Below are 16,641 nucleotides of genomic sequence, written 5' to 3'. Positions count from 1 at the left end.
CAGCTGGAGAACTAAATATTCTTACAGATAGAAATACAAAAAAAGCTAATCTGCCTCGGAGCAATCACCAAAGATATAGATAGCCCCCACATGTAAAGACTATGGTGATATAGGAAAACACAATACAAAGCTAGAAAACAGATTCAGCAAAGATGAGGCCCAAACTATCTTTATAGGAAAGGATAGGAAAGAGCACTGTTTGCAGCCGTAAAAACACTAAAAAAATCTCAGCACGTCTGACATGGAAAAACCCTGAGACCACACAGCCTCTCCCCCACTATATCAATACTCTGATGTTACTGGGATCCAAAACCACTAATATAGATGAGGGACTGAATTTAATACCAAGCATGACAAAAGACAATACATTGCAGAATCATGGAGCTAAATATACAGACACTGCCAGCAGGGAATGATCCAATTCCACCAGGAACTCCACACAGGCAAAATAGGAATCAAGCAATAGTATCAAAACAGAAAAAAACAACAAGAAAGTGGAAACAATAAGCAGAGGTACAAAGACCAACTTATCTTGAGAGGAGTTCTGGTAGTGAGCAGGGCTGGTTTCAGAATTTCCTTAACACACAGAAAATCAATTGAGCACCGGCAAGTAACAGGAGAAAACTACTCAGTTATATAGTCCCAATCTGAAAGGCCTGATTGCCAGTCCTCCACAGGTGTGTTGCTCTCATTCCACAAGTCAACTGCACCGCCAGACCACAAGAGGGAGCCCCAAACTGGAAAATGTATTCATAACACTGCAGTGTTTTGACACTTGTCCCCCATTGAGCACCTCTGGTACATCATTGGTTTGCAAATGCAAAGGAAGCCGCCAGCAGTGGATCTTGATGATTTGTGTGACCAGGTGCCTCCAGCATGGCAGAACATACCTTAGACAACCATTAATAACATCAGTGATGACATGTCAATGTGAGTAAATGTGTAAGTAGGTATTTCTGTAACTGGTGATCATACTTAATACTGAATAAATGGAGATGTTTACAAAATGTTCTTTCCATTTTTCTTCATTTGCATATCATTAAAATATCTATCCATCCTGTGATTTCCATTATTCCATGACCTTCTTGGTGTTGCAATTTCAATGTTGAGGAGTATAGATTTCCCATCATTTTAGGACATGGTTGGTTTGTTGCCTAGATTAACCATATTTGTAGCCTATATTATGTTTGCGGTGTATCACTTAACAGATAATACCAACAATAAAAAAATAGGATTAACAGGTCGCTAATAAAAGGAGGAGAGGAAATGAAGATTTTTACTTGTCATTGATGAAGTCTCCACTTTTATGGATTTGGTTTTCAAGTGTAAAGTTAAAATTGTAGTTTGAAATATTCTCTCCATAGAAGTATTTCACTCTCAGAGCATATTCATCTGCTTGTAGGTGTTTAATAACATCGGAGAACCAGACGGATAACCCATAGTATCTGGAAAGAGAAAGAGAGAATCCTCAGAAAACAGAAAGTTATCAATATTAGATGGGTTGGGATCGGACCATCCACACGCCCTCAGATCAACTGGAACAAATACTCCAATATCTTGAACAACATCTTGAAAAGAATATATATTGTAGGCAAGTATCACAATCGGAAGCTCTTTAAACAGCGATTGGAGAGGATATCGAAAGTAGGACCCCTGCAGTGTAATAATGATAGCCTAATCTAACGATATGTCAACAATCCTTAAATACTGGGTAAGGGGTGTGTGTCGCCAATTGTGCCACTCTAGTTCATTAATTCTGTGATTGCAACTTTAGTATTTTCACTCTTTGAATTGAATGGAACAAACTCAGTCCTTGGAGAAAAACTGAGCTGTTTTTATGATAATAAATATTGGGGCATATTTATAAATCATAATTAAAAATTAGGATCATTTATGCCAGAAAACTCTCCTTTATGAGTTGCACCATATTTATGATGCACTGTAGAAAAGTTTTAAGATTTTATCGACTCGGGATGTAATGTCGATGAAAAGAGGTAGTACTCAATGTGACACTATGTGCCTAAATTGAGGTGCATATTCCTGGCAAGTAAGCCAATTACTAGGTGATATAAACTTAGGGGTCGATTCGGCAAGCATTTTTGTGGCTTAAAACGGCTTAAAAAGTTCAGTTTTTGCACAAAAATCAGTCAAACTTTGGCATTTTTACACCAGTCTTGGCTGGCTTGCCAATGTTGGTGTGGCTGAGATGAGAGGTGGCGTGGCGAGCATACATGACAAATATATCATAATTTACCAGACAATAGTAACAGAAATTTTTACAGTCACTGACTGGTATACATTTCTTGAGATTGCCCATACCTCTTAATTCAGCGCACACTTTATCAAGACTGGCACACACAGTGCCAGCGTCGATGAATTGGCCAGTAAGACTAGATAGTATTAAAATACAATGGAACCTTGGTTTACGAGAACGATCCGTTCTGGGAGTGTGCTTGTAAACCAAGTTACTCATCAAGCAAAGCAAAATTTCCCATAGGAAATAATGCAAGCTCAGACAATTCGTTCCACAACTTGTTCAATGTCCCATCCTGGTCCCCTATTGTGCCATTCCACACACGCAAACACGCACAAACACACACAAACACACACAAACACACACAAACACACAAAAACACACACAAACACACACAAACAAACACACATATTATGCTTACCTTACTTTCCGTTCCATCGCCGGCCTCATGGTTCTTGTAGTTCGCCGGTACAGGATGTGTATCGGGTAACCAATGTGACGATGGAGGAACTTCCACTGCCAGAGCGCTGACGTCAAAGGCAGGAACCGCTTGCCTCTGATTGGCCAGCGCGCTGCGTTTGAGTAGCAGCTAACAGCGGAAGTTCGTCCATTGTCGCGATGGTTACTCGATACACATCCTGTACCGGCGAACTACAAGAACCATGAGGTTGGCGATGGAATGGAAGGTAAGGTGAGCATAATATGTGTGTTTGTGCGCGTTTGTGTGTTCTTGTGTGTGTATATGTGTGTGTTTGTGCGGACTGCAAGATCGGGTCAGAGCGCGGTTAAAGTACGGAACCGGAAGTGTGTGCGGTGAGTATTTGCTCATATAGCAAAGCATGGTCGTAAACTGAGTTACAAATTTACAGCAAGCTTTGCTCGTATAGCGAAATACTTGCAAACCGCATTACTCGCATATAGAGGTTCCACTATAAGTGATTTATCATACAGTGTACAATATTTTAAAACTGTTTATTCTAATTTTGCAATGTTTAAGAATTGAACAGTTTGGATAAATATATTCCATTGTGTAGTAGATGTAATATTGGGAGAAGAGTAAATAAAATGTTTGTTTTGGGAGGTTTTTTTGCAATAAATTATTGAACCAAAATCTTTAAAGTAGCCCTGTTAGCAGACTTTATAATACAAACTGCACATATTACTAAATAAATCACTTAAGCATATTGAGGTTGGTGTACTTACTTTGAAAATCCATGTCAAAATGGCTGTTTAAGGCTATGTGCACGCAGTGCGTTTTTGATGCATTTTTGATTCAGTTTTTGGGTGCAGATTTGTTACAAATTTGCATGTCTATACTTATGCCAGCAAAGTCAATGTGAATTCTGAGGTGTAGTGCACATGTTGCTTATTTTTTTTCCTTGCAGATTTGGTGCAGAAAATAATCTGCAGCATATCAATACATGCTGCCTTTTTACCTGCTTTTTTCAGCCCTTCCACCACTGACTTCATTATGAAAAATGCATAGTAAAAATGCACCACAGTTTTCGTGTATTTTTCTGCCAGAAGATGCAGATTTGGTGCACATTGCCTTATCCTGATTTTGAAATTTTTGGAGTCCAGCTGTAGAAAGAAAGAGGTCATAAATCCAAGTACAGTATATCTCCAGCCAACCTGCCTGACTGACAGCTTGTAGTGAGCAGTGTGAGATTTCAGCAGCAGGGAAGGAGGAGCCCTGAGGAGCTGGCAATCAGGCTAGGTGAGCTGAGATTGAGTTCAACTTACCTAATAAATTTTAGAGTGATTTTTACATGGATTTCCAAAGTAAATACAACACACTTGTAGAATCTATAAGAGCTACGTAAAGAGGACCAAGCGTTAGAATTTTCATATATAAACTAAAGCCAATGCTATACTGGCACTATCATGCTGATTCTAAACATAGCTTGTGAGATCTATACTTTCTAAAATATAGGCAAGTAGTTTGTGAAATGCACTGTTTGATCATAGGTGCTTTAGAATATCTAATAAAAGTGGGTTGGGTTTTTCTAGTTATACCTGCCCTTATCTGCCTGCCTGTCCTTCCTCCCCCTGTAATAACAGAGACAGGGGGAGGAAGGGCAGACAGGGGTGGAAATAACTAGCAAAACCCGACCCACGTATTAGATATTACGTTGCACCTCTCATGAAATAACAGTGCATTTCAAAAACTTTACTTGCCTATATTTTAGAAAGTATATGTCGCAGGCGGGCAGGGCGCGCTGCGCTCGCCAACGCTCGGGTCCGGCGCTGCTGCTGCTGCTCGGTGGCTCGAGCGGTGGGCCGGATCCGGGAACTTGAGCGGCGCTCCTCGCCCATGAGTGAAAAGGGGATGGTTTGGGTTTGGGGATGTTGTCCGTGACGCCACCCACGGTTGTGGTGAGGTTGGGACACCACCGCTGCTCTGGACGGGGATCCCGGGAGCGATAACAGGGAGCAGCCGAGATGTTTTCTCTTTCCCCCGTGGGTAGGGGGATTTGGTGGTCCCAGGGCCCGATGATGGTGACTGGAAGGTGGATAGCAGGGTTTGGCGAGGTGCAGGGTCGCGGGGGGGGCAGCGCGGTGCCAGACGGCACGATGGTACTCACTCAACCAATGACGTAGATGGAGTCTCTGGTAAAACAAATGGCTGGATGAACGGGTCCCGCAACCGGCTGCGATGGTCACTCCCGGTAGGTTGGCAGTGACTGTCTCCCCCTGCACCTGTGTTGTCTTGTCGGCTCCGATTGCTTCCCACCGGTAACCCGCTCCCCAGTGGTGTATTTGCCAGAGGAGCCCCTTTATGCCCGCAGGCTCTGGCCCTGGGAACTCTAGCTGTGGCGGTAGCTGTATTTCCCTTCATGGTTAAGCGGTTGCCTTCAGTCGGGTCTTTGCTGCTGGGAAACCCCGGAGGTTCCCGTCGTTGACGGATTCGACCGGTTTAACGGCGACACCAAGCCTGGTCGGGGTCCGTAGGCCCTACCGAATGGTGCTGGCTTCTCTTCGCTCCCCGGTCCGGTACCGGCGGGCCACCGCCCATCCCCGGTCCTTACGGTTGTGCGTCAATCGACCTCGCCTGCAGATGGTCACCACTGTCTGCCAACCTTGCTGTTTGTGCCTGGGCCACGTACCCGGACACGGTCAGTCTGCTCCACTACCACTTCCCTCCACTCTCAAAACTGTTCTCTCTTCTTTTCCAGCCTCCAGGACTGTGAACTCCTCGGTGGGTGGGGCCAACCACCTGGCTCCACCCCACCTGGTGTTGACATCAGCCCCTGGAGGGAGGCAACAAGGATTTGTGTGTGTGACTGATGTGTCTAACCGGGGTGTGGGGTGTGTTGTTGTAGTACCTGTGACGTCCTGGCTTGTCCAGGGCGCCACATATACATCCGATCTCACAACTAAAAGTATGTAGAGAATCAGCATGATAGTGCCAGTATAGCACTGGCTTTAGTTTATATAGGAAAATCCTGGTGGTTGGTGCGATTTAAACGGATGATCTCTCAAAAACAATTGTTAGAACATCAATAGAATCTGTAAAAAAAAAAGTGCAATATACATCAATTAAAAAGTGTTTGGTTTTTATCTTTAGAAGTCCCTGATTCTGTTTTTCCTCTTGATGGAGCCATAGATCCACTTTCAGTGGTGGATGGTCAGTGGCCTTCCAGCTCTGTCATTGCTGACAGTGAAAAGGCTGATACCTTGCAGTCATGAAAGGAGCAATATAGGTTTTGGAGCATTTGTAACAAGCAGGTACAAGAGAGAGGAGATGGCTATGAAGAAGATAGGTAGATGGGGGAAAATGGGGGTAGATGGGGATAGATGGGGGTAGATGGGGGTAGATGGGGGTAGATGGGGTAGATGGGTAGATGGATAGATAGGTAGATAATAGATAATAGATAGATAATACATAGATAGATGGATAGATAGTTGATAGATATATAGAGGGATAGATAGATAGTTGATAGAGAGATAGATAGATAGATAGATAGATAGAGGGATAGATAGATAGATAGAGGGATAGAGAGATAAAAAACTGGAACAGCACACTAGAAAATGAGATGGGTGCAAGGCCTCTCAAAATACCATATATCTAAAGGTAGGTAATATATTAGAAAAATTACAGGCAACACTACAGAAAAAAATTAGGAAAAAGTAAACTTTAATAGCCCATGTGGCGTGGCGAAATTCCATTGTTTCCAACCTTTATCAAGCCTGGTTTGATAAAGGCTGGAAACAACTGAAACGTCACCACACCACATGGGCTATTAAAGTACACTTTTTAAAAAAAAATAAGTAAAAAAAAAAAAATTCTAGATAGATAGATAGATATATTGGTGCTGCTGCCATCTCATAGGAAGACAAGAGACCAAAATTGCGAGAAGTGAGTAAAGAGGCTCAAAGTGGTGAAAATGACATTGGAAAGTTGCATTTTTTTTAGCATTGACAGAGTTAAAGTAATGATATCCATTACTGCAGAGTTGGATTTATTTTTTAATTATTGAGATAACCCCTGTAAGCTTGCAGTTTGTATTATAATATCTGGTGACAGATCCACTTTAATGGAATTAAGCGTAAGTACTCGGGGTAAAGATAAATAAGGAGTAATGGATGCCTTAAGCAGTTGCTGGCATTGTTCGGACTCTCGTGTTAATATTTGGTGGTTTCAGAATCATTATACAGTTTTCACATAAAGTATATAAAAAACAATAAATTGCAGGTTTTATAAATGTAACAAAACTTTATGGGACAAAAGACCAAACCTACCCGAATGACAGCGAGAGCCATACTACTGTCAGTTTGATTGTGTTTTCTTTGACAGGATAATCAAAGCATTTCATAAAGGTAACCCAAATCTGTGAAATAATATATAAGATTAACAATAATGGAAGTAAATGATAGCGCGCATCACAATACAGCACATTTCATATGGGAAGATAAGGGCAATTAGGGGGCTAGATAATTACAGGCTTTCGTTTTAATTAATTTTAATACGGAATGTGAAATGGAAGGAGTAGGAGGGAGCGTCATCTACGTTCTTATTACTGAGATGAGGTATCATCAGGTTACGTTACCTTGTCACTCATTACACAATGCTGCTGTTCTTATATAGAGGTAAGTACAAATTAGGGAAAGTTTTGAAACACAAAATACACAAAATAAATTCCTCAGTGGACACATTTCCAAAATGTGAAATTCTCCTTATATTTATTTACACTGTGAGCACAATTATTAGTGAAGTGAGAACTTTCACCATATCATCATTTTTATGCAATTTTCACACTCCATACTTTATAAACTTGAATGCTGATTGGATGAAGCAAATCAGGTGATGTGTATTTATGAAACGAAGAGGGGGCGACCTAAGGATTTAACAGTCACACTAGGTATGAGGAAGTACCAAGTGAAAGGTAAGGGAAAGGAAACCCTGTGTTTAGGGAAAGGGAAGATGGTGACCCCTGACCAAATCTACTGCTAGTCCCTGAGATCCCTCACCACCCTAGGTAGGTTCCACACCTATGTGCCAAGTTGGATACCTGATCATAGGTATCCCTGTTGCTGGGCTCTAATTAAAGAACGGGTGGGATGAGATCTTGTCAAAACCACTACACACTATAGATGACACAAGTAGGACACACAGGGGAAAAAAAACCATTAACTACTTATCTACAGATCACACAGGTAGAAGTTCAGCAGAGTTTTCAGCAACGATACCAGGAGAGTACAAGCCACTTGCTTGCAACCAAGGTTTGAATTAACTGAATAACATCACCAGCACCAGTTTAATGAACGAAGGGGTATTTAAGTACTAAGAGAATACTGTTGATCAGCAGCTGGGTGGAAGGCAAGCTCCTGCTGGGTCCAAAAGAGGGTGAGATAAGTCCAGGTGGAAAGCTACCTATACCAATGAATACTGATAGCAAGAACAATGGAAAGTCAAGGAGCATTCTCCGCAGCCAGACGCTGTGACCTTCTATGGCCAGAAACCACATGACTGTCTGTCACCTATGACACACCCGTGACCATCACCCTTTCTCAAGGTGTGCAGAATCATGAGGCAGCTTGTTTTCATCAGGCAAAATGGGCCAAGAAAGAGATTTAACTGATTCTGAAATGTCTAAAAACAGATATCTTACAGAGGGTTGTGTGGTGCCCCTGCGGCTTCAGGCACCACAGGGTACTGCACCCCCATTAGGGTGTACTACTTATCCTGTGTCCAAGGAAGGTCGGTACCAGATTCCACCTACACAAACATACAGTAACACTGTGCCCTCCCCAATGGGGACCAGACCAGGGTGGGATCACAGTAGGGGGTTACTACAGCGGTGGGTTTACAGGACGCCACCGCACCAGGGGCTCCCCAGATCCACTGGACTGGGGACTCAGGGTCAGGAAGAAGCAACCACCAGGGGGAGTTAGGAGCACACAGTGAGAAGAGCAGGTTGACCTGGTGAGAGCAGTGAACCAGCGGGTGGCAGCGGCTGGGGGCAACAGCTCAAAACACACAACACAACTACCACAAGAAAAACAGCTTCAGATACATAGCAGAGCGAATGTGCCGTGACCAGCTCTGTGGGTCAAGGTGTTCAACACAGTCGCTGGGGAGAAGCAGGGCAGCTGCTTCCACAGGACTGGCGCTGTCGGGATACAGAATCCTAAGGCAGGCATACTTCACGTTGTCTACCAACTCTGTAAGGGTCACGGGGAACGGCTAAGGACAGTCACCGGACCTGTCCCACGAGTCTGCAGCAAATAGCATATAGGATCCAGGGTTGAGGACCAGTCCCATAATGGAACCACGCTATCAGCATACAGAACGGGACACTTTGCTGACACCGGGACCCCCAAGTGCTTCACGCCACGGGGGTCCAATACTTAGTGCATCAAAGGAGGAAGGGCTCACAGGCTGACACACTCACCGAACCTGACCTTTCACGGATCTGGGATCAGCTGGACTCATCGTGGCAGAGAATGGTACTCTGGGGCAGCACCTGAAAAACTTGTGAGTAAAAAGACCTGCAACCACAGCTCCTGTCTCTGCCTCTCCTTTACCGGCATCGTCGCCCAGCGCTGCGGTGCCAACGGGGACTACTGCCATCCCCATCATCCTCCCCGGGGTATTCCCGCCTGTGGGAAGCAACACCATCCCGGCTGCACTTAACATCTGCCCCGGCGAGAGACCTTGCAGCGGCAGCCCCCATCCCTGGCCGCGTACCACAGGTGGCATCACGATCATCTTAAAAGACATTCCTAACTATCACTACCACACCCATCCTCCATCCTGCCTCCCTACCACCCTCCAACCCTCCATTCTGTACGCCTCAGGGCAATGGAACCAGGCCAGGCCACCCCGTGACGATGCTGAGGATCTGCACCCTCGGCCCGGCAATGAGTAGGTTAAAACACCTGCCCAGTGGGGCGCTAAAGATGCAACAATTTTGAAATTGCTAAAATATTGGTCACAGAACCATCAAACGTTTTATCGCAAATAGTCAACAGGGTGGCCAACAATGTGTTGAAAAAAAAATGCACACTATCTACTAAAGATTTGAGAAGAATCAAACAAGAAGTGACCAGGAACCCATTATCCCCTAGTGCTGTCATATTCCAGATTTGCAGCCTCCCTGGAGGGCCCAAAAATACAAGGTGTTTAGTGCTCAGAGGCATGGCCGAGGTAAGGAAGGCGGAAACCCAACTACCACTGAACAAGACACACAAGGTAAAATGTGAAGGCTGTGAGAAGAAATATCTGAAGACAGATTTTTCAAAGAATTTATGGACTAGTGAGATGAGAGTGACTCTTGATGGACTAGACGGATGAGCCCGTGGCTGGATCATTAACGGGCACAGACCACAACTTCGACTCAGACACCAACAAGTTGTAGGTGGGCACTGCTATGGGCTGGTATTATTAAAGATGAACTAGTTGGAACTGTTTGAGTTGAATATGAACTCATTATCAACTCCCAAACTTACTACTAGTTTTTAGAAGACACTTTCTTCAAGCATGCATACAATAGAATACAGGAAAAAGTCTGCAGAATTCACGAAAACCATGATGCAGGACAATGCTCCATCATGGCATCAAAGTCACTTCTGCTCGGCTGCCAGTAAAGGTCTCAAAGACAAAAAAATAAGGACATGGCCCCTTCCTCACCTAACCTAAATCCTATTGACAACTGGTGAAGGAAAATAGTCACCTCTCTGAACTGTGTCTGAGAGGCTGTGGTTGGTGCTGCCCAAAAAGTTGTCAAAAGATTAAGAAACTGACAGACTCCATAGCTGTTAAGGTCCATTCACACATAACGAGTTCGTTAACGAGATCGTTACTACGTCACAGTTTCCGGATTGTTGTTAAATCGTTGGTGAGATCGTTGGTGAATTGTCACACAGTCATTTTCCCAACGACTCTAGTAACAATGCAGCGACCTGTGTAATGATTTCGTTGGTCGTTGGGACCCTGTCACACAGCAGCTATGTAACAATTCCGACCTCGAATAGGGGCGTAGTGTTTGACGCTGTAAGCCACGTAGGCATGCATATGCGTCGCCTTTTCCACACCCCTCCGCTCCTATTGGTGGCCAATACTGCGTTCTGATTAAGCGGCCGGCCTAGAAGGCAACTTTGTATCGCTTCATCCTTTGTCCCTTTTTGAGCCTTGCTTTGAGGATAGAACCTGCGACTCCACCCGGATTAATTCTTACTTTGTTCCCGGTTGCTTGCTTGCTTTTCGGATCGAAGCTGCATTTGCACCCGGATTCATCCCTCCTTCGTTCTATCCTCAAAGCAAGGCTCAAAAAGGAACAAAGTATGAAGCGATACCCAATCAGAATGCAGTACTGTTCTCAGCGCCAACCAATCGGTGCAGAGGGGGCTCGGAAAAGGTGACGCAACTACACGCCTATGTGTCACACTTTAAGTTCTCATCTAGGTCGTTAGCGAGATTGTCGGTAGGTGTCAAACATACAGATCCATCCTGCCCAGCAGGACGCCAACGAGCCAAAAATGGCCCAGGACATTCAGCAACGACCAACAATCTCACAGCAGGGGGCGGATCGTTGGTACGTGTCAAACATAACGAGATCGCTGGTGAAGTCGTTGTTTCATCACAGAAACTGTGATGTAGCAACAATGTCGTTAGCGATCTTGTTATGTGTGAAGTGGCCTTAAGGCTTAAGACTGGTATGGAAAAAAAGGGCAGCTATATTGGTCATTGATATAAACGTCAGAAATGTATTTTTGTACATTGTAGTTGTTCTTTCTTAATAATTTTCACTTTAATAGATGAAAATAAGCAATTGAGATGGGAAATTTAATGTTTTTCATGTAGTTGCATAATAATTCTGAACACATAGATATTATCCTAAGAAATGTGAAGCGCCAATTCAAAATTTTGCTTTACCGACCGTTTTAGAGAATACAAGGATTTTAATAATGTCCTTAAGGCGTGTCTACTTGAGTAGCAGAGTTTAAAGCGCTGTGTCATCTATAGTAATAAGAATTTCAGATGTCGCTACTAACTTTGCACCCGTGTAACTATGATCTTGGTTATGGCTCACAAGTATCGTCCATGCCTGCCAATATCCTGGCCCAAAATCTCCTCCTTGGCCATGCCGCCTGATGTGATATGGTATCAACGCTCACTTATCTGTCCTCATGCCCAGAATGTTTTCGAAAGGAGCCAGTTCTAGAACCTAATAGGGTTGAAAACATAAATGTGCCGGCTGGCACAACGCCCTTCTATGCGGACTGCCATCTGCTTAATATTTTAAAAGGATGAATGGACATATTGCAACTTGCACTTTTGGAAGCTAATATTAGCTAATGCTGGGCTTGCTTTTCAGGATTGCAGGCAGATTTTATCTAAAGAAGCTAGATTTACCTAGCCCAACAGAAGGAAAGGAATTGTGGATATAATCGTAAAAGATAACATTGCCGGTATCTGGCTAATCACAGATTAAGCAGACTTCTGATGTTGTAAACTAGATGATTTAATACTAGCAGATCAGTATCACTGGTTCCATACTGGTCTGAACCCAGAATAAGATTAGAGAGGATTAGATCAGAGATTGTATTTAGCTTTTTAGTTTATACACAAACTTACAGACTTAGGTACATATATGATTTGCATGGGATAATATAAAGGATAGACCCATGTTTTATTCAGTGCTTAAAGGGACACTGTCACCATGAAATTACTGTTCTAAGCAAGTACAGGAGCTTGTGCATCATGGCAGGGCCAAACATGTAAGTGCACCTTCCCACCTGCTTGTATTCCATCTATCTCCATCCAATACTTTAGTGACCTTTGAAATTGAGCAAATCCAGTTTCTAACACCAGTTTTTACAGTGTCCATTTTAGGACATGATAAGATATCAAAGTCAAACATCAGAATAATGTCAGCTTGAGGCTAAATACCCTGTCTGAGAACTCATTTTGACATCTGAATATGACTTTGATATGTGAATTTGATATGTGACTTTGATATGTGACTTTGATATGTGACTTTGATATGTGACTTTGACATTTGATTCTGACATCTGACACATCTGATTTTAAGATCTGAGTTTGACACTTGACTCTGACATCTTACTTTGATATCTAACTCTGACATCTAACATCAAAGTCAAACATCAGAATAATGTCAGTTTAAGGCTAAATACCCTGTCTGAGAACTCATTTTGACATCTGACTTTGATATCTGACTTTGACATCTGAATCTGACATCTGACTTTGATATGTGACTTTGACATTTGATTCTGACATCTGACACATCTGATTTTAAGATCTGAGTTTGACATTTGACTCTGACATCTTTGATATCTAACTCTGACACCTAACATCAAAGTAAAACATCAGAATAATGTCAGTTTAAGGCTAAATACCATGTCTGAGAACTCATTTTGACATCTGACTTTGATATCTGACTTTGATATCTGACTTTGACATCTGAATCTGACTTTGATATGTGACTTTGATATGTGACTTTGACATTTGATTCTGACATTTGACACATCTGATTTTAAGATCTGAGTTTGACACTTGACTCTGACATCTTACTTTGATATCTAACTCTGACACCTAACATCAAAGTCAAACATCAGAATAATGTCAGTTTAAGGCTAAATACCCTGTCTCAGAACTCATTTTGACATCTGACTTTGATATCTGACTTTGACATCTGAATCTGACATCTGACTTTGATATGTGACTTTGACATTTGATTCTGACATTTGACACATCTGATTTTAAGATCTGAGTTTGACATTTGACTCTGACATCTTTGATATCTAACTCTGACACCTAATATCAAAGTAAAACATCAGAATAATGTCAGTTTAAGGCTAAATACCATGTCTGAGAACTCATTTTGACATCTGACTTTGATATCTGACTTTGACATCTGAATCTGACTTTGATATGTGACTTTGACATTTGATTCTGACATCTCACACATCTGATTTTAAGATCTGAGTTTGACACTTGACTCTGACATCTTACTTTGATATCTAACCCTGACACCTAACATCAAAGTCAAACATCAGAATAATGTCAGTTTAAGGCTAAATACCCTGTCTGAGAACTCATTTTGACATCTGACTTTGATATCTGACTTTGACATCTGAATCTGACATCTGACTTTGATATGTGACTTTGACATTTGATTCTGACATCTGACACATCTGATTTTAAGATCTGAGTTTGACATTTGACTCTGACATCTTTGATATCTAACTCTGACACCTAACATCAAAGTAAAACATCAGAATAATGTCAGTTTAAGGCTAAATACCATGTCTGAGAACTCATTTTGACATCTGACTTTGATATCTGACTTTGATATCTGACTTTGATATCTGACTTTGACATCTGAATCTGACTTTGATATGTGACTTTGATATGTGACTTTGACATTTGATTCTGACATTTGACACATCTGATTTTAAGATCTGAGTTTGACACTTGACTCTGACATCTTACTTTGATATCTAACTCTGACACCTAACATCAAAGTCAAACATCAGAATAATGTCAGTTTAAGGCTAAATACCCTGTCTCAGAACTCATTTTGACATCTGACTTTGATATCTGACTTTGACATCTGAATCTGACATCTGACTTTGATATGTGACTTTGACATTTGATTCTGACATTTGACACATCTGATTTTAAGATCTGAGTTTGACATTTGACTCTGACATCTTTGATATCTAACTCTGACACCTAATATCAAAGTAAAACATCAGAATAATGTCAGTTTAAGGCTAAATACCATGTCTGAGAACTCATTTTGACATCTGACTTTGATATCTGACTTTGACATCTGAATCTGACTTTGATATGTGACTTTGATATGTGACTTTGACATTTGATTCTGACATCTCACACATCTGATTTTAAGATCTGAGTTTGACACTTGACTCTGACATCTTACTTTGATATCTAACCCTGACACCTAACATCAAAGTCAAACATCAGAATAATGTCAGTTTAAGGCTAAATACCCTGTCTGAGAACTCATTTTGACATCTGACTTTGATATCTGACTTTGACATCTGAATCTGACATCTGACTTTGATATGTGACTTTGACATTTGATTCTGACATCTGACACATCTGATTTTAAGATCTGAGTTTGACATTTGACTCTGACATCTTTGATATCTAACTCTGACACCTAACATCAAAGTAAAACATCAGAATAATGTCAGTTTAAGGCTAAATACCATGTCTGAGAACTCATTTTGACATCTGACTTTGATATCTGACTTTGATATCTGACTTTGATATCTGACTTTGACATCTGAATCTGACTTTGATATGTGACTTTGATATGTGACTTTGACATTTGATTCTGACATTTGACACATCTGATTTTAAGATCTGAGTTTAACACTTGACTCTGACATCTTACTTTGATATCTAACTCTGACACCTAACATCAAAGTCAAACATCAGAATAATGTCAGTTTAAGGCTAAATACCCTGTCTCAGAACTCATTTTGACATCTGACTTTGATATCTGACTTTGACATCTGAATCTGACATCTGACTTTGATATGTGACTTTGACATTTGATTCTGACATTTGACACATCTGATTTTAAGATCTGAGTTTGACATTTGACTCTGACATCTTTGATATCTAACTCTGACACCTAATATCAAAGTAAAACATCAGAATAATGTCAGTTTAAGGCTAAATACCATGTCTGAGAACTCATTTTGACATCTGACTTTGATATCTGACTTTGACATCTGAATCTGACTTTGATATGTGACTTTGATATGTGACTTTGACATTTGATTCTGACATCTCACACATCTGATTTTAAGATCTGAGTTTGACACTTGACTCTGACATCTTACTTTGATATCTAACTCTGACACCTAACATCAAAGTCAAACATCAGAATAATGTCAGTTTAAGGCTAAATACCCTTTCTGAGAACTAATTTTGACATCTGACTTTAATATGCGACTCTGACATTTTTAGTTACAAGTGAAAAGGTTTTGGTACCGTGTTAGCCAGTTGAAAAATTATTGAATGTTCTCATTGAGAGGAACAAAATTATAATCTTGTGATTCCTTTTAATGGCTAACTAAAATATAATAAAGTGATGTTATAAAGCAAGCTTTCGAGACATCTCAGGTCCCTTCATCAGGCACGGTATGACAAAATCTCTGAAGAAACACAAATATATGCTAATCTAATCAAAGCTAATTAAGGATTCACTTTATAAGCTCAGTGTTTGTTTATTTAAATGTCTTTTATTATGCCATCCCTCTGCTCTGTTTGTGCATATATTTGTGTTTATTCAGATATTTTGTCATACCGTGCCTGAGGAAGAGACCTGAGATGTCTGGAAAGCTTGCTTTGTAACATCACTTTATTTTATTTTAGTTAGCCATTAAAAGGTATCACAAGATTATAATTTTGTTCCTCTCACTGAGAACATTCAATAATAACTCTGACATTTGACACATCTGATTTTAAGATTTGAGTTTGACATTTCACTCTGGTATCTGTCTTTGATATCTAATTTTGACACCTAACAACAAATTCAAAGATTATTTGGCTGGGAGGAGGTGAGTGTGAAAGTACCGATAACTTTTAGACATTTTTGCACTGGAAATCATGTAACCAAATAGTGGCCCATCTTTCTATGACTGAGTGTATAATGGCAAGTGTGCTGGCTTACAGATAGAGAGTTTGGAGTTTAAGGGGGGCTTTACATGTTGCGACATCGCTTCCTAAATATCGTCGGGGTCATGTCGTTAGTGACGCACATCCGGCGCCGGTAGCGACATCGCAATGTGTAAATCCTAGGTGCGACGATAAACGATCGCAAAAGCGTCGAAAAACGGTGATCTGTGTAGCGTTGGTCATTTTCATAATGTCGGGTCGA

At 41.3% G+C, this 16,641-nt stretch overlaps 1 protein-coding gene across 1 annotated transcript in view; it reads right to left on the bottom strand.

Moving 5' to 3' along the window:
- Nucleotides 1-16,641, bottom strand: part of SV2C (synaptic vesicle glycoprotein 2C) — a 377,261-nt gene that overhangs the window by 34,777 nt on the left and 325,843 nt on the right. The window contains exons 8-9 of the mRNA XM_075325504.1: nt 6,998-7,086; nt 1,281-1,445 (exon numbers count right to left, since the gene is read on the bottom strand). Coding sequence (XP_075181619.1) covers nt 1,281-1,445; nt 6,998-7,086 — 254 coding nt within the window. The remainder of the gene's footprint in view (nt 1-1,280; nt 1,446-6,997; nt 7,087-16,641) is intronic.

This window comes from Anomaloglossus baeobatrachus, chromosome 1, assembly GCF_048569485.1.
Source record: "Anomaloglossus baeobatrachus isolate aAnoBae1 chromosome 1, aAnoBae1.hap1, whole genome shotgun sequence".
Taxonomy (NCBI): Eukaryota; Metazoa; Chordata; class Amphibia; order Anura; family Aromobatidae; genus Anomaloglossus; species Anomaloglossus baeobatrachus.
Note: the sequence above shows the minus strand (reverse complement) of the source record. Positions and strands in the feature narration are given on the sequence as shown.